The 19,493-nt window shown below is 57.0% G+C and overlaps 3 protein-coding genes across 10 annotated transcripts in view; 2 read left to right on the forward strand and 1 right to left on the reverse strand.

Moving 5' to 3' along the window:
• Positions 1–49: 49 nt before the first annotated feature.
• INKA1 (inka box actin regulator 1) lies at positions 50–3,140 on the reverse strand. Its single transcript, XM_080387517.1, has 2 exons — positions 2,284–3,140; positions 50–988 (listed from the first exon to the last, which is right to left on the reverse strand). The coding sequence occupies exons 1-2, from the start codon at positions 2,332–2,334 to the stop codon at positions 110–112; spliced, it is 930 nt and encodes a 309-aa protein (XP_080243643.1). The 5' UTR covers positions 2,335–3,140; the 3' UTR covers positions 50–109.
• A 155-nt stretch (positions 3,141–3,295) lies between these two features.
• CDHR4 (cadherin related family member 4) lies at positions 3,296–8,908 on the forward strand. The gene is made up of 14 exons (XM_080387507.1): positions 3,296–3,654; positions 3,810–4,006; positions 4,075–4,237; positions 4,318–4,403; positions 4,501–4,596; positions 5,063–5,166; positions 5,244–5,380; positions 5,467–5,632; positions 5,726–5,876; positions 6,125–6,227; positions 6,468–6,683; positions 6,764–7,129; positions 7,221–7,650; positions 7,735–8,908. The coding sequence occupies exons 1-14, from the start codon at positions 3,540–3,542 to the stop codon at positions 7,772–7,774; spliced, it is 2,370 nt and encodes a 789-aa protein (XP_080243633.1). The 5' UTR covers positions 3,296–3,539; the 3' UTR covers positions 7,775–8,908.
• A 1,798-nt stretch (positions 8,909–10,706) lies between these two features.
• The window catches only part of IP6K1 (inositol hexakisphosphate kinase 1), a 39,338-nt gene continuing 30,551 nt past the window's right edge, over positions 10,707–19,493 (forward strand). For 2 of the 8 annotated variants that reach the window (XM_080387526.1, XM_080387523.1), the window contains exons 1-3: positions 10,708–10,849; positions 11,443–11,498; positions 15,848–15,947. The gene's annotated coding sequence lies outside the window, so the exon portion shown is untranslated. Of the gene's footprint in view, positions 10,850–11,442; positions 11,499–11,520; positions 11,716–13,934; positions 14,041–14,069; positions 14,720–15,847; positions 15,948–19,493 lie in introns of those variants that run through there. The other 6 variants (XM_080387532.1, XM_080387524.1, XM_080387531.1 and 3 more) reach the window with 6 other exon arrangements.

The following is a 19,493-nucleotide window of genomic DNA, read 5'->3' on the forward strand; positions in this document are numbered from 1 at the left end:
CGGAGTCAGGGTGCAGGCACCCCTGCCTTGATAAACGTCGCTGCGCCCGTACCGTACAAAACCAGGGTTTATTTACAGCGGAGGAGGGTGCGGGCAGCAGCGGGCAGGGCTAAATGTAGCCGATAACGTCGTTGCAGATGATGGGCTGGCGGCTGCGGCTGTTCATGAGGGCGGTGAAGCGGTGGAAGTCCGTGGCCAGCTGGGCGATGTTGCTGTGGGACTGGTGAAAGCAGGCGCCCTTGGGCTGCCCCCCCAGCCCCAGGGGGCAGGAGAAACGCTTGGTGGGTTCGCGTCCCCCTGGCCGGGCACCCTCAGCCCCCCGCGGCCGGGCCATGTTGGCCAGCTTGCGGCGTACATTGCCTGAGAGGCTGAGGAGGAAGGCGGGGGGCTTGGCCAGCCGACGGGAGGGCTCGGCAGGGGTTCGGCGCCGGGGTTCGGCACCCACCTCGGGCAGGTCCATCCAGTTCTCCACCAGGTCGGCGAAGCAGTTGTCACCCAGCACCAGGGGCTGCCGGTTCCGGCTCTGCGACAGCAGCGCCACAGTCCAGTCCTGCGTGTCAGCTGGCTCCAGCACCCGCCACTGCTCCAGGCAGGCGTCTGAGGTGGATTTGGGGCGGGCGCGGCGGGTGGGGGCAGGTGGTGGGGCAGCGGGGCCAGCGGAGAGCCGGTGTGCCCGCTGGCAGGGCAGCGGGTGCCGGCGCCGCACGGGCACCTCTTCCTCCCGCCACGTGCCCCCCGACGCTTCCGAGTACCCCGAGTCAAACTCCAGGCTGCGCTCACTGGCCGGGGGGGAGCGGGCGGCCGGGCTGCCCCCCTCCTCTTCCTCGCCCCCTGGCTCCAGGCTACAGGCTGAGTCCGCGGCCGAGCCCGGGCGCAGGGGGCACGGGGGGCGGGGGGCCGGACCCACCACCCCACCGGGCTGGTGTGGCGCCTGCCGCGTGCTGTGCATATGTGCCCGTGGCGTGGCCCCCACCTCCTGCCAGCACCACTGCGGGGGAAAGGGTACGTCAGCACCGTCACCTCTGCTCCCCCCGGCCCGCGCTGTGACCCCACATCCCAGTCCCCTGGCACCCTGTGTCCCCCAGCCCTGGCTCGGGGGGGGCTTCACTTGCAGGGCTGGGCACGCAGCAGGGTGCGGGGAGCGGGGCGCAGGTCCCGGCTTGCCCGCAGCCCCAGGCCCCACTTTCCTGCAGCTCCTGCGCGGAGCCGGCCGGCGTGCAGCAGCATGTCGGGTGAGCAAGCAGGCACCCGGCCCCGGCCGTGCCTGCGGGAAATGACACAGGGCCACGGCACGTAGGAGTCGGGCACCCCGCCGCCCCCCCGCTGGTCCCTCAATTCCTCCCAGTGCCGGTGGGGCGCAGCCGGGACACCCCATGGGCAGGACCCCGCTGGGTGGCACAGGGCCAGCCGCAGCCCCAGGGCGCCCACGAGTGCTGGGGTGGGGCGCTCCCCCCACGCACTGGCAGGGCCACCCCACCCACTCGTGCCCTCCAGCCGGGGACACCCCGGGTGACGTCAGGGTGCAGCCAGGCCCAGGGCCCCCCAAAGCGCCGGGGAGCGCGGGGGCTGCAGCAGCGGGGGCCGTGGCCGGGTGGGCGCTGGAAGGGGCGGCTGGCGCCCGCAGCCGGGCCGCTCCTCGCTCCTGAATTCCCATTGTCTGAACCCCAAAGCAGGGTGTTACGTCTGTTTTCCTTTCCGCGGGGCCGCGGCAAGCCCAGCGAGCGGGAGGGATCGCTGCCCCGGCCTGGTACGCCGGTTTCCCCGGTCGGGGCGACGGAGCTGCTGGCCAGGCTGTCCCCTGCCCGGTCCCCGGCCCCCTCCCCGCTGGCCGGGACCCCCTCAGCCGGCCCTGCTGGCAACGCGCCACCCTCCGAGCCGCCCCATCCCGGCGCTGGCCGGGGACCGGCACACCCGGCCTCGGGGAGCTGGGTAGGCGTGCGGCAGGCCCCGGGGAGCCCGCTGGGCCACCCTGTCACCGCCGGTCCCTTCGGGGCGGCCCAGGTGGGCGGCAGGGTGGCAGCTGCGGGGTGGCGGTGCCCCTGGCACCCTGACAGCTGGGCACCGTGGCCCACGGCCACCCGTGCTCCCACCGCCGCCCGTGCCCCACCGGTCGCCAACGTCCCACCGGATGCCCACGTCCCCCGCGCCGCCTCGGCCTCGCGCATGATGTCACGGCGCTGATGTCACTGGCAGCGCCCTGACATCACGGCAATGCCCCGGCGGCGCGGCGGGACGCGGGCAGGGTTGCCCCGTCCCCCTCCCGGTGCCCGCGGCGGCACTCACCCGGTCGGCGCCGAGCTGGCCCGGGCAGGCGTCCGGGCGGGCGCTGTGCATGCCCAGCCCGGCCCCGCTCCCGGCCCCGCTCCCGGTCCCGCCGGTGCCGGCGGCGGCGGAGCAGCGGAGCGCGGCGCAGCGCCCGGCCGTGCCCGCCGCCTCCCGGCGCTGCCTGGGCGGCACCGCCCCGCCCCGCCGCAGCCAATGGGGCCGCCGTAACGTGAGCCCGGCCCGCACCGGCACCGGCACCGCCACCCGGGCCCCGCCCCGCCCCGCCCCACCGCCGCGGGGCCCCGCGCCGGGCACCACCCGGGCACCACCCGGGCACGGCGGGACCAGGCACCGCTGGGCGGGGCAGGACTTGGGGCACCGGCCGGCAGCACCGCGGGCACCGGGGGGTCCCGGCGCCGGGAAGCCTCGGCAGGAGGGAGGGCAGCGCCGTCCCAGGGCCCGGGCCGAGGCACCGGCGGGCACCGGGCTGCCGAAACAGGGCTGAGGGCTGGAGCGGGGAAGGATGACCCCGGCCACAGGGGCCGCGCTCCGCCAGCGCCTATTAATTGGGAGCTAATAACGCTTAATAGGAATTCCGGGAGAAGCGGCTCTGGTTTGCAAATGAAGGAGAACACGGCCAAAAATTCCCTCCCAGCTAATTTTCTCCGTTCCCGAGCGTGCCGCGTGGCGAGGCGGCGTGGCAGGGCAGCGGAGCCCCGCTGCGCCCGCCCTGCACCGCCCTGCACCGGCCGGGGGCTGCCGGGAGCCGGGGGGAGCGGGGGGCGTCGGGGCCGGGGCGTGTCCGAGCCCTGGGACCCGGCTGGTAGCCGCAGCCGGCCGGCGTGACGCTGGGCCGGGGTGGTGCCCAGCACCCCTGGCAACGGGCTGCAGCTTGTCCCAAACAGCCAGCAAGCCATGGGCACGCAAGGACGCCTCACCTTCCTCCTCCTTCTCCTCCTCAGCCTCCGTGCCCCAGGTACGTGCTCCAGGCTCACAGCGTCAGGACACCCTTAGCTAGACCCTGAGTAGGGGACTGAGAGGAGGGGGACGGGGGACAGCCTCCCCGTGGTTGCCCCCACGTGCCTGGGGCTGACCCCAGCTTGGGCAGAGGGGCCGGCAGCTGCCTGGCTGGGTTTAGGCAGGGAGGGGGCATCCCTGGGGCATCCTCAAGGCATCGCCAGGGTGTCCTCAGGGCATCACTGGGGCGTCCTCGGGGCATTGCCAGGGCATTACTGGGTCATATCCAGGCACCACTGAGGCATCTCTGGAGCATCATGGGGATGTCTCTGGTGCTTCCCCAGGGCATTGCTGGGGCACGCCTGGCAGGCTGGGGTGGCACTCTCCTTGGTGACGCTCTCCCCTTTGCAGGGACTTTCGTCAGAGCAGCAGGTAAGAGCAGGGTGCCCTGGGCCCCACTGCGCCCAGCAGGGAGACCAGTGCCCATGTGCGCGCCTGGGTGCAGGAGCAGAGCTCCCTAGGCACGGCTGGGGGAGCTGTCAGGGCACTGGCTAGGTGCAAGGCCAGTGACCATGGTCTCCTGCTAGCTCTGCCTGACCTGCCACGCATAGTGGCCGTGAGTGAGGACGCAGTGCCAGGCACCCGCGTGGCTGAGGTGACCGTGTCCTGCAGTAATGCAAGCGGCAGCCCCAATGTCACCTTGCACAGCATCGAGCCCAGCCACCCCTTCAACCCCATTGCCATCAGCACTGACCCCGCGGCCGCCACCACATTTCATGCAGAGGTGCAGCTGGGGGACAGGGAGTGGGGCAGGAGCCTGCGGGCACCCTGCTGAGCACGTCCCTGTGCCAGGTGACACTGCGTGCTGGTGCAGAGCTTGATGCCCACCGAGTGAACCAGTACACCCTGACCCTGCGAGCCGCTTGTCCTGATGAGGATGAGGTGGAAGAGCGGCTCTTTGTCCGGGTGACGATGGGGCAGGTGCTGCACTGTGACACTCCCTTTGCCAGTGCAGGTAGGAGGTGGAGGGCACAAGGCAGCGGGGGCTGTGGCTGCCAGCTGACACTGGGCACCCATGGGTGTGCTGTGCCGCAGAGGGAGACGTGGTGCAGGTGCCAGCAGATGTGGCACCCTGGATGCCCCTGTATGCGGTGATGCCACAGCGACTTGGTGGGCTGATGGTGAGTAGTGGCTGCCCGGGGACCCACAGCCCCTGCAAGTGGGAGTAGCCTTGGGGACAGCAGAACCCCACGCTCCTCCTACCGCTTGTCTCTGCAGTACAGGCTCCGAAACCACAACACACCACTCACACTCACCCGCCAGGGCCTGGTGCTTGCACCTGCCAGTGGCTTTGATCCCAGCAAGGACACCCAGGTGGGCTCCAGCACCCCCAGGCTGTCACAGCCAGCTCTCAGCCTGCCTGGGCTTAGCCCCTCTGTGGCGCTGCCTGCAGCTCTCTGCATCCTGCTTCTGCCATTGGGCTCCCATCTGGCCCTGGCCCTTGGAGTGCTCCAGCCCTGTCCCTATCCTTGGCTCCATCCCCTTCTGCATCTCAAGTCTTGTCCCTGTCCCCATTCTGGTGTCCAGCTTGTCCTTATCTCTATGTCTGCCCCTTCTTCTCACTGCTGTTCCTGCTCCAAGCCCTGTTCTTGTCCCTGCCTCCTCACCCTTTCCTGTCTCTGCCTGTTTTCCTGTTCCCATCCCTTCCCTATTCCTGTCCCTGTCCTTACTACTATCCTCATTCCCATCCTTATCCCTGTCTCCATCCCTACCCCATCCCCGTCCCTGCCCCTGGTGCCACTTTGGGCTGTCCCTTGGCCACCCTGGTGCTGCCCCACAGACGTTCGAGCTGGAGATTGAGGTAATGGACCGGCACGGGCACAACTGCAGCGGGGCAGTGAAGGTGGAGGTGCTGCCATCACGCCATCCCCGTGTCACTTTCCTGTGAGTGGGGCTGGGCTGGGCAGGGCAGGGGGTGCTGATGGCACCAAGCCATGCCATGCTGCTTGCCTTGCCTACAGCGAGCAGCAGCGAGCTGTGATGGTGCCAGCAGGCATTGGTCCCTTGGAGGTGGTCACGCAGGTCTATGCCAGTGGTGATAATGTCCGTTACACCATCCTTTCTCCCACGGCACCCACACTCTTCACCATTGATGAGGGTGAGCAGGGTGGTGGGGGTCCCCAGTGCTACCCTGTCTCCATCCCTGTCTCTGTGCCCAGTGTGAGGCTGCGCCTTGTCCCACAGTGACGGGTGAGATCCGTAGCACCGGCCAGCTGGAGGTGGCCCATGCACGCCTCCTCATCCAGGCTTACAATGCGCTGCACCCTGCCGACCACGCCACCACCGTGCTCAATGTCACTGTGCAGGGGACGGACCGGTGGGCGCCAAGCTGCATCCCAGCCATCTTTGTGTAGGGTTTGGGTGAGGAGTGGGGTGTGGGGGATGCTCTGCCATGTCCAGGATAGGAGAGACAGGAGCTGAGCCGCTGGCTACCCCACTGCAGGTCCCAGGTGCTCGAGACGGTGTCCCCCGGCAGCACTCTGGTGACACTAAGGTGCACCGACTCCACCAGCACCGAAGGGCATTTGCACTATGCCCTGGAGGGGCCCCCCTCCTCCCGCTCCCACTTCCACCTGGAGGGGCCGCAGCTGCAGGTAAGCAGGGCTGCAGGCAGTGTCCAGCAAGGCTGGACCCAGAGGAGTCCAGTGGGACAGTAAGGACCCTCTGACATGTGCTGTCATGCCAGGTCCTGGGCTAGAGCTCCCCGGGGCTCTCTGCTCCTCAAACCCTGCCTGTTCCCCCTGCTCGTTCCCTCCTGTTGCCCTGGCATTGCAGCTTTGTGGGACACCCTGACTTTGCGAGGCACTGTGGCTTTGCCTGACCCCCCAGCCTGCCTTGGCAGGTCAACACCACCCTGGACTACGACTCAGAGGCCACAGCCGCTGTGGGCTTTCAGTTCACAGCCACCATCGTGGTGACAGCGGGAGGGCGGCCCCCACGGAGCAGTGAGTGCCCATGTCCCCGGGGGGGTGCCCAGGGTGGTGCAGTGGGGAAGCTCACGGGGTAGGTGGGAAAAACCAGCAGATCACAGAGGAAATGTTCGTCCCCTGCCGCCCCAGAGGCACCAGCCCCAGAGGTGGTGCCGCTGTGCCTGTGTGCCCCAGCCTGTTCAGGGGAGAGCACGCTCAGCCCTGTGTGGGCTGCAGGGTGGTGCCGGCACAGCTGAGCCGCCGTGTGCCGCGCAGCCCGCGTGCCCGTGCTTGTGACGGTGACGCCCGTCAACGAATTCACACCGGCGTGCCCCAACGGTACCACCTTCACCGTGCCAGAGACAGCAGCTTTCGGTCGTGTTGTGGGGCACGTGGTTGGCACTGACCGCGACTACCCACCAGACAGCCTTGAGTACAGCCTGGATGGGGGTCCCAGCCCTGCGCAGCCCTTCTCCATTGACACACGCACCGGTGAGCACCCAGCCCCTTCCCCAGCCCCCGCCACACCCTGAAGCACCTGTGGGTGCCCAGCAACTCGCACCGCCCCACAGGTGAGATCCGCGTGGTGGGACCCCTCAACTCCCGGCAGCAAAAGAGCTACAGGCTGACAGTGCGGCTGACAGACACCCACAATGACCTGGACCCAGCAAAGCGGCGGAGCTGCCTGTGCAACGTGGTTGTGCACCTGCAGGTGCGTGTGCAAGCCTGCCGGGTGAACCGCAGTGGGTGCAAGCACTGCGGGTGCCACATCTCCTCCCCCTGCTCCCGGCAGGCTGTGCCGGACCAGGTGCCAGTGTGCACCCCTGAGGTGCAGGAGCTGCGAATCACAGCTGGGTCTGGGGACCGCCAGCCTGTCACCTGCCTGGCGTGCCAGGGCAGCCCTGACAGCGCGGCACTGACGTACACCATTGCTGGAGGTGAGGAGTGGCCAAGCCAAAACACAACCCAGCCCCTCGCTGCAGTGTGCGCACTGAGCAGACCCTTTCGTTCATTGACCCTCGCACTCAGGCAATGAGGACGGGCGCTTTCGGCTAGAGGCGAACACAGTCTTCTACCTCCCCAATGACCTAGCTGAGCTGCGCACCTTTGTGCTGCTTGTGGAGGTGTGGGGCAGCCCTGGTGGTCCCCGCCACAGCACTGTGGTGGCACTGGTGGTGCACGTCACACCCCGGAGCACCCCAGTGCCACCCAGCACCACCACCCAGCACAAGGTGAGCAGACCCCACTGGCCAGATGGTGCCCCTGGATCCATCAGACTGCCCGACCCTCATGTGCCACCTCACCCACTGCCTCTGCAGATGCTGTGGAAGGAGCCACTGGTTGTCACACGGCTGGAGGCAGTGTGGCACCCACCAGTCTGGTTTGTGGCTGTGCTGACGGTCTCCGGTGCCCTGCTGCTGGCCATCCTGGGCTGCATTGCCCGGAGCCTGCTGTGCAGGTGAGCCCTGGCCCCATGGCATGGAACGGCACAGCATGGCAAGTAAGACCAGGGGCTCATGGCTGCCTTCTGCTCCTTCTGCAGCAACCGAGACCCTGGCAAGCTGCTCCTGGGCAAGAGGTAGGTGCTGCATGGCCAGGACAGTTGTACCGGCAGTGAGGGGCAGCTCTGCGTGTTGGTACAGGATCCCATCGTGTCCTCACATGCAGACAGGGATACACAGCACGAGGCGGGCGTTTAATGCACCCTGCATTTGGCAGTGGTCCGTGGGTTGCTGTGCTGGAGAGCTGAGTCTGCCCCAGAGCAAGGGTGCAGCACTGGCGGGAGCCATGGATGCAGAGACAGCGATTTGGCGGGGGGACAGCCATGTCAGTGGCTGGGTTGGGACACAAACTCTGCAGCGGGCAGGGTCGGATGGCACAGCACTGGCACTGCAGCTCACTGCCAGGCTGGGTCCCAGTACTAGGGCTGAGGCCAGTGCTGCCTACCAGGGGAACCCTGATCGGACAGGGAAAGCTCCCAGGGAGGAGGTAAGCAGGCTGCACACCCGTGGGAGGATGAATGAGGGGTGACAGGCAGCAAAGGGGGGAGCCTGAGTAGGCACTGGAGCCAGCCCAGCCTGTGCTGGGCGTCTGCACGGTGAGGAGGAGGTGTGCAAGCCTGTGAACAAGTTAACAGCCACCTCAGTGGCGTAACCATAACAGGGTGATGCATAATGGGTTCCATGTTCATTGGTGAGGCTGGGGACACAGTGCTTGCTGGCAAAGGAGGAGACTCGAGCTCAGACCCTGTGGGTGGCCCTGGCAGCAGAGGGGCTCCAGGGCTGCAGCTCCCCCAGCACAGCATCCTCTGAGCATAAGAACGGTGCACGCCAGCATGTTGGGAAACAATCAGATGTGGTGGCAGACCAGCTTGCTGCTTTCAGGCACTGCTGAAAGATGGTGGTGCTTGGGGGAGCACAGCCCTTGCCACAATCCCCTTCAGTGCCCAGGGGACACATGGGCTGGTTAAGGGGACGATCAGGTAAGTGGATGAAGAGCTTGACGGGGTGCAGCTGGCAGTGCAAAGCCTGGCTGGCAACCCGCTCCCAGCAGCATCCCTTGGGGTCGAGGGCAGGAGCCCATCACCAACAGCATGCCCTCCCTTCACCCCCTCTTCTCTCTGCAGCTCTGGTGATGTAGCAGAGCAGAAGGGGGATGAGGAGGAGCAGGGCTGCCCCCATGCCGGCAGCTTGGTAAGTGTGTGCCACGGTGGCAAATGTGAGTACCCCATGGGGGGTGCAGGAGGGACAGCACCCTCTCCCATCTCTCCACAGGGGCAGTTCGATGGCCGTGCCCAGGACCCACGTGAGTGCCCTGTCACACAGCCCTGGCAGCCTCGGGCTGTGTCCCTTGGAGCAGAGGAGTCTGGGGAACAGGAGAGTTGGGTGCTGGGCAGTGATGCCTGAGCAGCACCCATGGGGCAATGGCTGAGTGCTGCCTCCCGTCTCAGGCACTGGCAGGGACTACCTCTTCAACAGCATGACTGGGGCACGGCGCTGGATCTGAGTAGCTTTACTTGGTGAGGGGCTCTCTGCGATGCACAGCTCCCTGTGGGCCATGCCAGGCAGAGCACCTGGTGCTGCCCTCAGGCCTGGGAGGAGGAGGGGATCCTTCCTCCATGGCCAAAGCCACCACCCACAGCGTGCAGCCAGCCCCTGAGCTGCCCCAACCAACACAGACCCAATAAATGGTAGCAGAGATTGCACCCACTGCTGTGATTGCCATAGGGAGTGTGGTGGCCAAGCAGTCCTGCTGGTGGCTGTCCTGCTGTGGCAGTTATTAGTGCGTCTCCGATCAGGGAGGTGGGTGGCATGACCCATGACCAGAATGGCAGTTGGGGCAGCAAAAAACATGTGGAGGGCTTTGGCAGGGTCTGCTCGGGTCACGGCAGCATCCCCATTGCCTCTGTACGTGACCCAGCTGGGGCAGTCCTCTGCAGATGTGATGTGAGGCAAGGAAATTCAGTCAGGGGTAATTCTGAGACACTTTTGCCCTGTGTCCCACATCCCCCTGGAGCTCTCCCTTGCTTGAGCACTCTCGGGCACAAGGGGTGGGAGGAGCAGCTGGTCAGCAGAGGGGCCTGGTTCCTTAATTGGGAGGAAAAGCCCATTAGCGAGCGAGCAGGTAAGCGCAACTGCCGCAGGAGAGTTAGCAGGGCCTGGCGAACAGGCGGGAGCGCTTTGAAGGACCGGTCAGCACCGGGAGATGGGAAACTGGTTGTTTGAATTTCAAAGGAGCGCACCGCAGGCCGCCTCCCTGGCAGCTCCCAGGGAAATGAAGCGCTGACAGGGCAAGAGGGAAGAGACTAAGGTGAGGAGTAGGTGGCTGCATGGGAGGAAGGGGAGGGCAGGAGCCTGCTGTGAAATTTCACAAAGAGGGGTCAGCTGCGTGACTCTGCCTGGGGCTCCCCTTGCCCTGAGCCTACAGGAACTGTGACCGTTCGAGAATTAAACCTTGTATTGTACCGGATCGGTGCGCGAACACGCTCCGCGCGCGGCTCCGAGGAGCCCGCCCAGCCGAAGAGCTGTCTGAGGCCAGGCCACAGCGCGGGAAGCGGGGTTTAGGCCGGCTGAGCCCGCAGGGACGCACCACAGCAGGCGGGCTGTGCCGCCCCGTGCCGTGCCGCCCCGCCACACTCGCCCGTGGCCGCGGGGAGCGCGGTACGCCGGGCCGAGGCGTGCGGCCCGCTTCCGGCCCGGGGCACAGAGCGCCACCCCCACAGGCCGCGCCTCACAGCCGCCCGGCCGGGCAAGGCCCGCGGCCCGCGCCCATTGGCCGAGCGCCTCCGCCACGGGTACCCAATGAGGCGGCGCAGCCCGCGGGGAGGCGGGGTACCGGAGGGCGTCACGTGTGCCTAACGTGCGCGGCCATCCGGAGGCAGTCCGCGCACAGCAAGGGGTGGGGCGGCTCCGCGCTTGAGTGACGGCTCATTTGGCCTATCAAAATGTCCAAGATGCCACGGGCGGGCGGGGTTTGGCTTTGGATTGCCGCAAGAGGCAGAGGGGCGGGCTTTGGACGGCGCGGTTGCTATGACGGCCAGCACCGGGGCTCCGCCCCCGCGGCTGCCGCCATCTTGTTGTTGATTCGAACAGCAGGGAGCGGCGGCGTGGGGGGCTCGGTGTCGCCAGCCCCCGGCTGGGCAGGCAGGGCTGGCCTCGGTGAGCCGTAGAGGGCGGTGGTCCGGGGCAGGGCTGAGGGGCGGGAGGCAGGGAGGGTTGGGCTGCGCACGCTGCCGTAAGGGAAGGGAGCGAGGACTGGGCGCGCTGCCGTGAGGGAGGGTGGGAGAACCGGGCGCGGCCCCGTGAGGGGAGTGGGGGAGGGGAGATCTCGGTGTGGCCCGCTTGAGGCGGAGGAGGACCTGCGGAGAGGGGGGGGTACGGTACAGGCGCGGCCCGTGAAGAGTCGGGGTGAGGCGGGGACCGAGCGCCGTGCGGGGGGGGAGCCGGGGACGGACCCGCGGAGGGGGGCGGAATCCAGGCGCAGCCCCGTGAGGCGGGGAAGGGGGGAGCTCGGCGCGTCCCGGTGCTTGCGGTGTGGGGGTGAGGCGGGGGTGCGCCCCCGTGCGAGGCCCGTGTGGGGCCCAGCTGGGGCGGGAGGGCGTCCTCCGGCGTGGGGAGAGCTCTGGGAGCTGGGCTCGGCAAGGGCAGCCCCGCGGGCGGCGCGGTGCCTGGGCAGGGCCCTGCTGCCCTGCCGGGCCGGGCCCGGCAAGCGGATCTAGCGTCCCTTCCCTTTGTGCCCTTCCCTTCTACAGAAGCTGCGCACAGGAAGGAACTCGGCAAACCACGGTGGTAACATGAAACCAACATGGTGAGGAAGCTGGTGGGGTTGGGGGCCCTTCCTGCATGCCAGCGCACAGCCACCCCTGCGGGGGAGGGCGTGTGGGCAGGCTTTGGTACCCCGGCTACCCCAGTGGCTACTAGAAGGTGCCTGGCAGTCCCCGAAGGCAGACGTGCTTGTGGGTCTGCAGACCTGAACTGTAACCAACCTTCTCTGGGTTTTCCAAGTCGGACTTGGATTATGAGAGGTGGTATTGACTGCTGTTCAGCTTTCAGTTACTCTGAATTTAAATTGGTGCCAGTCTCCATGTCCCTCCATCTTAAATCTCTGAATCAGCAAGGCCCTCATTTTTCTTTCCAGCAATATGCTTTAGTATGTGCTGCCTTTCTCGTTTCAGCCTGCCTTGCTGTGTTTCTGCTCCCTCTGCTTTTTCTCCCTTCAGGATCATCTGGCTTAATTTGGGATTCAGAGCTTCCAAAGCTGAAATTCCAAGATTGGCTTTTGCTGAAAAGCACTGAACGGTGCCAGAATGGAACGGGCTTGGGTCTCTGTTAATTCTTGATGTAATATTTCTATAGTTGGTAGGTGTGTTTGTGTAAATGTAGTTTGTGGCTGATACACTGGCGTTTGTGCGTATGGTCAGATTTTAAATGGAGAAAAATACTGTGTTCTTGTTACATACTGCTGAACTAAGACAATTATTTCCTTTTTACAGAAGTTCTGTCAGGAAGTTGGAAGTGTTTTAGAATTAGATATGTCAGTTATTAGATGTTGTCAGTGTAACCCTAAATAGATCTGTTAGGAACATCTTAATACTGTGTAATGGTTCTTTGTTTTGAAAATTGAGAAATATTTTTTTTGTGGCTGAGTTACGTTTAGTGTGGACCTGAGGTTAAGTACTTTTTTTCAGAGCTGGAAGGAAAGTGGTATGTTGTAAAAATGTTGTGAACTCTGTATATAGCAAGCCAACGTTGGCTTGCTGTTTCAGCTGTGTAAAACTCTTGTCAATGTTTTGAATTGTCCTAATGCTAATTTTTGTTGTGATAGCATTAGAGAGTGTTTCATACCCCCTGCAGCGTTTTCACCACAACCGCTTCGAGGTGCCTGGATGAACAGCCTGTGCTATCCTGGTTAGAGCCTGTTAGGCAGATCTGAAGTGTCCTTTTCATGTCAGTGCTTTTGTTTCCTGTCTAATAAGGACTTTTGGGAGAGTGGGGGAAGTGATCCTTGGCTCCTTGAGGGGGAAGCTGATCATTACCATAGGAATCTCTGATGACCACAGGGATGGAAAGAGTAGGATATGCAGGTAGGGCCCTCTTCTGAACAGTGTGTGTGTCTTTCCTAGGTTCGTTTCTGCTGTTTATCCAGTAGACACCTTGTGGCAGTTTTGCATGTTCCATATGTAGGAAAAAGCAAGTGAGCAAAAGAGCACTGCTGAGATGAGAAAGGGGACAGTTTCTAGATCTTCCAGTCGCCAGTTGTTTCACCTTCCATGTGTAACTTCACAGTCACTTTAAGCTCATGTCAGTATAGACTACAACCAGCAGGAAGTTCTTGCATTGTCACTGGTGCCAGCTGGGGTGTTTGTGCAGATGGGCATCAGCGTTCCCCAACTTACAAACTGATCAAACTGAAGACAAACTGACTTTTTTTTTTCTCCCCAGCTTTGTGGGTGCTTAAATGTTTTTGTTGATGGAAGGGCAATGGTAGGAACATGGGGCTGGTGGTGGAATGGGGTCTTATTCTTCTTCAGGGTAGCCTGCGCTGTGACTGAAATGGTGTGATAGTGTGTTTTTATATGTTATTATAAAAATATAATTTTAGAATACATATTTACATATATTTAAAAATTAAATGGAACGGTAGTGTCCATGCTTCTTTCCTACTACTTTTGTGGATAGTATCATTGTGTGCTTCATCAGGATGACAGTACTGGGCATGTCCTTCTTATAAAAATATTCTGGAAAGCGAAATCAATGTGCTTTGGGATTCCCTCTTATGGCACATTGTGTAAGTCAATTGACTTGCAAGTTACTCTGTATTGCGTTGCATGTAGGGAGAAGTCAAGGTTAGAATAGCAAACACTCAGAGGTCAAAAAATGCCCGGGCTGAAGTAGTACCTGCACCCTTAAGCTACTAATTAAGTCTTCTGAACAAGCACTGTGATTTCTTCTTAATCATGCAGTTGCATGCTATTCTCATCCCATCTCAGCTGCCTGATTTGTTTCTTCTCTCCTTTCCTCCCCCACATATGGAGCTTATTCATTTTGGGTGAAATTATTAAACTCTGAAAATGTGACCTTATTGAGCTTGACTAGTGCTAGATGACGAGGCTGGTACGAGCTTGGAGCTGTTTGTTGACCATCTGCTTACAGGACATGTTCAGTGGATCATTAAATGTTTGTAAAAAGGTTTGATGGCTTGTCTTTTTAGATTTCAGTTTTTAGTTGATTTCTCTGTGCTAAGGTTGTTGTGGATCTGTTAAGTTCTGACTGGCACACTGGGGCAGGAGGTGACACTGTCTTGTGGTTTCCATTGGAATAAGAAATCTGCAGCCCCTGCTCTGGAGAAGGTATGTTTCTTCCGTCTGTCGTTGAAATGCAGATACTGCAGCCACAGAAAATCTGACGGAGACCTTGTTTGGGCATTGCATTGTAACCCAGGCACTTCACTTGCCGCTGTTGGATTCCCCTAGTCTGTCCACTGGGAATTAGCTTGTAATGTGTTTGAGATATGTGCGTCAGTTGTATTGATGCTGGGATTTATAGGCACAGAACTTAGTATTGACAGAAAACTGTGGCCTGATTTGTTTACTCTTGCGTTTGACAGTGTCGCACTCAGTCTTGGTGCTGGGCAGGGTTTAGATTTGAACTTGACTTGCAGAGTTTGCGTGTGGCAGCTCAGCAGAGCTATGGCTCTGCACTTGCTTGTTTACATAATGTGACTTGCCTAGGAACGACTGCTTTTATTTCTGACTTCTCAGTCTTTGAGAAGGAACGTATCAAAACCAAACCTGGTAAATACAAGGGGTCCCTGGTGAGCTCTGAAATGGTGAGCTAGAGAAAAAGAGTGAAAGAACGGAAGAAAATGCGACAGAAAACTCTGCAAGAGTCATGTCAAGTATTTGTATTGCTTGCTGTAAACTGAAGGAACCCTTCAGATATATGGAGGAGCAGCTACCAGTCTCCCTCTTTTATATTCCTGATGTGATAGGAATGCAGAGCAGGATGCTGGCGAGTGTTTAATATCAGGTTTGTTGCTGCTGTCGCAGGGGTGGTGGGGGAGGAAGAGGAAGTGTTTGTGCATGGCTGCTTAGTTTCTGTTATGCAGGCTTTGCATGTATGCAGTGCTTGTGCTGTTCTGATGTGGCAGCAGCTGTTATTTTTGGCTTTCCCTGCATGCTGTTCGGGTAGGTGTACTTTGTAATAGATGCAGTTCTCTTACTTGGTGTGTCTGTGCTTCCAATATAGTCCTCATTGGTGTGATCTACTTTGCAGCTAGTACTAAGGTGCAAGTCACTCGCCTTCATTTATTTCTGTAGGCTTGTCTATATGCATTTTGAGTGGCACTGACTGTGTATAAAAGACAAGCTTCTTTAAGCTTTCTTTTACTTTGCATAACCCTCATCAGTATGTGGTCAGTTCTGTTTACAGCATGATTTTTATCCCTTTCTCTGGGAATACAGGAATAAACCTCGCTATTATATGGTGTCTCACTCTCTGTATAATGCTATCCATGTTAGTTGATACTGGTGCAATTGCTTCTATTCAAAAATAACATGGGCGTAGGTGCCATAATTATAAGATCTGTGTCAACTAAATCTGATAAAAGCAGTGAAAAAGGTTATGAAATGTAATGTGCCTGTCCTGGTAGGATGTTACTACATGCGTTTGAGAGCTTTGATAGATAAGCTGTCTGTGATTTAGCTTTTGTAGTTAGAAAGGTTATCTCTTCCACCAGTTGTCCTGCTTCTTTGCCAAACACTACCTCCCTTGCTGGGGCCTACAGCAGTGCCTGTTCAGCTGCCACAGTTCAGTATACTGTGCTTCAACCTTTCTTCATTAACACCCATCAGTGTCTTGTGAACCAGGCCAGATACAGAACAGGCATGCTTCTTGTTTTGCTCCACCCGCTGGTTGGTAATCTTCAGTTGAGGGGTGGAGGAGGCTGTTGGAGGCGGTGGTCCCCTTGGCTCCAGTGGTACATTTGGTAAAGAGCTTCTGTGAGAGCACTTGCATCCTGAAAGGAGCTCACTGTGGTTCTGGTCCCAGGCTTGAGGTGAAGTGTGCTCTCAAACATTCTGAATTGATGAGCAGGTAAAGATCTAAACAAAAGCTAATTTAGCACTTGCTAACTCGTTTCCATACAACATCTTGCAGGCTGACTTGCTTCTGGTGTCCTGCTCCCTCTTGATTGTGAGAGGTTGGCTCCATATTCCAGTGACTGCTCAACAGAGAGAGCTTGGGTGACATCTCTAAGGTAACTTTTTTCTGTTTTTCCCAGAATATGTACACAGCCACCTTAAAGAGCGTGCAAAGAGAAATAAGCTGCTTGCTTTTTACCTCCCACTTTGTAATTTTGCTCTTCAAGTAAGTATGTGTAGATACGGTTTGTGGGAGGTATGCTCTTACGTTTGGAGGATACTACAGAAACACCCAAGTAGGTGCACTTCGACAGAGTGAAAAGCACAATCCTGTCTTGTATTTGTTAACTTCTAATCAAATTAGTTCTTTGTAATAAGAACTAAGCTTCCAAGACTTGGAGGCTAACTCTTATGCTCTAGCAGTTCTGGCCATTTAGGTGCCTGAATTGCAGCTGAATTATCTTGAAGTGATTCCAGAACTCTTATCATCGTCTGGTTTTTATTTTTTCCTTCCTGTTCTGAGGTTAGTTTGAAAGATGATAGGCTGGCTTGATAGTCTTCCAGGCTGAAAGGGGTTACTTTGTGCTGTTCCAAGTTTGGAAGAAAGTCTAGCATATCAATTTTGCACCAGTTCTTTATCAACAAAGATATGACTCAGTAGTAGTAACTGTGGTATAAGTATTTTTTTGCCAGCTGACTCAAATGACCTCATTTTCTTGAGACACCACATGTTTAAATAGTAGTTGTGTTGCCTAGTTTGCTTTTCTGGTGGGGTGCAACAGGTAATGACCAAAGATGCTGAGCTCCACAACTACCTTCCTGGGGCCAGGAGGGGAGACATGTGGTGCCTTCTTTTCAGGGGATACTCCTGTGTCTTTGACTTAATAGTTCACCTTTAGATCAGCACTATGTATAGCTCATGTATTCTACTGTGGCATTTTTTTTACCCACCCTGTCCTATGCTAAGCTGCATTTTCCCCATTTTTTTAAACTGCCGGAGTGGGTTTATGCAAAATATCACGTCATTTTAAATTCTGATTAGCATTGTCCACTGTTGGCATCAGAGTATTGTCAAGCGTTTCAAAAATTGAGTTTAGAAATCTTAGAAAGGCACAAGAACATAGGGCTGGCTGTTTGTTCTGTGTCCTTTGACAGTACTGTCTAAGCAGCTTAAGCACGTGTGGGGAGGCAGTCATGATCTCATTACAGCTAACTATAGGCGATAAGCAGCTTCAGGCACCAAAATCAGTGCACCAGTGACTGCAGATGTCAGTGAGTTATTTAAAGCAGGAAGGATTTGGGAGAGAAATCTAGAGGCCTACGTAGTCCTGTGTTTTAGTGGCTGAATCAAACCAAAGAGTGACTTCAATCAAAATGTTGGAGCTGTTGCAGAAGATGAGGTGTTGTGCACTTGTGTTAGTTTGAGTACTCTTGTGGATTCTAAATAATACTGGTGAAGTCCTGGATCTTCGGAAGGCCCTCACAACACTTGCTGCCTAGTGGAAGCTATATTCCACTTCTCTGAGCTGTGGTCTGTGTGCAAAGCTATATGGCAGATCTGAGGAAGGTATGCCTGTCAGATTCATGGGGGCTGACTCTCTCACCCCGCAGATGTAGGGGGGGAAAAAAAGACCTTTTAACTTCGGTCTCGTGAGGGTGTCCCAGAAGAATTGCTAAAGCAGTCTTGAAGCTCAGTTGATGCTGAAACACTACATAGGCAGTTTTTTTAGTAGTTTCTTAAACAAACGCTCCCACACCTCCCACAATAAAACCCGCATCAGGTTCATCTTGAATATGAGGATTTTGCATGGATTAAATGTGACCGTATTCAAAATGGTTATGGATACCCTTTTGCAAATATTGTAAGGGTTTGCTTCATTTCCCATTTGGACCAAATATTCTAAGTGGTTTTTCTTATGCTGTGCAAGTGGCATTTTCTTTGGTTGGGTACAAATCTTGTTTATGTAATTGCAGTCTTAATATTTCGCAGTTCTTGCTGCAAGTGTTGACCTCAATACGTGTATTAAAATTTTAGGGTAATGCTTATTGGTTCAGATTTAGCTTATCAAGCATGCCTGATGCATCTTTTATTTCTACAGAGCTGAGAGAAAACCTGTGACACCATTAGTCAGACTGAATAAGTACTACTGTTCCATACCATGTGAAATGTGAATAGTTTTCATTTGTTCTTCTTCAAGCATATGGTATATTTTTTTCCTGTAATAGCATTCGGAATTTCTGGTTTTCCCCTTAATTATTCTTACCTGTGATCTTATTTAGCTAAAGCTATTTCTGTTCCTGTGGTCTGTTCATTAGTCATGTGGCATCCTTGGGACTGATGCTTCCATATGTATTTCATCAGTTGAAATGTTGAAGTGAACCTATTAACAACTTGCTTTGCTTAATAGCAAAGATCAGTAGTCTTAAAAATTAATTCTGAGTTGTGACTGAAGCTCCACTCAGATATTGTTAGTTAAAATAGTTAAGGGTATTGTATCATTCATCAGCCAAAAGTAAACCAAGGTATTTATTCACTGCTGTAAAACGTCTTCTGAAAACCTGGCAATTAAAGTTTACAAGTTAATTGGGAAGTGTTTCCAGGCTTTGTGTTTTTTGTACTTCATCCTATTGTGACATGACAACCAGAGGAAAATTCAAAGCCTTTGAAAAATTACGGTGAGGTCAGTGTCCTATGGTAGTGAGCTTGGTGGGCTGACTCTCGTGAGTGTAAAGCAGTTTCTATTGTTTCAGGTTTGCTATCATTGGCAGTTAGAGAACTGTGTTATTTTTTTACCCATAGTGCTTGTTTGTATCTTTCAGTCTGAGAAAACATGCTTCTGGCACCTGTTACCCCACTGTATTGAACGGGAAAAGAAAATCGAAGAGTAAATTTGTTTTCTCTAGCTATTATGGTCCATGATGTATTGTAACCCAGGTGGCTGTGAGAAAACATTTGATTTAGCAGACTGATGTGTGTAGAAGCTGCAACACAGTCTTACAGTATCTTTAAAGGAATGGAAAATGTGAAAAATCAAGGTAACTTTTATACACTTGAGACAGACCTGCTATTAAAAGCAAACTTGCCACAGTCTGTGTGTCTTCCAAAAGAATGTGTACTGTGCTTGTTTAGTGTATGGGGCAAAAATTATTTATTAATTTATATATATATATATGCATATATGCAGGTGCAGCACTTAATTTTTAAGATGCGAGCCGGTTTGAAAATAGATCAGGTTTAACAAACTATTTTATTTTTGCTTTACAGCTCTGTTACTTAGCCAGTGGGCTCAGCTGTTGTAGGTAGCACTCCAGAAAGCCTGTTGGAAGGAGCTTTGAGCTCTACTTCAGCAGCTTAACATTTAGATAAGATACTGGAAATTTGTGACCTGTAGAGTGTTTACAAGAACTTCTTTGCAACTGCTGCAGTGAATATGAAGTTAAATATAGACTTCAATTGTCTGATTCTTCACTTCATTTGAAAAGGCGGCGTTTCCGAACTTTCAGAACAGAACTGGCTGGTGTGGTAGAGGATTCCAGGAAGTCTGCTGCCCACTGGCAGTATATAAGGAGAGTAATAATGAAGATTTGGGATATTAAAGGTCCCTTTCCTTTGGAAGGAGCTTAAGAAATACAGTAGGGTGAATTGTGTTCAGGGACTGCTG

Source organism: Falco punctatus, assembly GCF_963210335.1.
Source record: "Falco punctatus genome assembly, chromosome: 4".
Lineage (NCBI taxonomy): Eukaryota > Metazoa > Chordata > Aves > Falconiformes > Falconidae > Falco > Falco punctatus.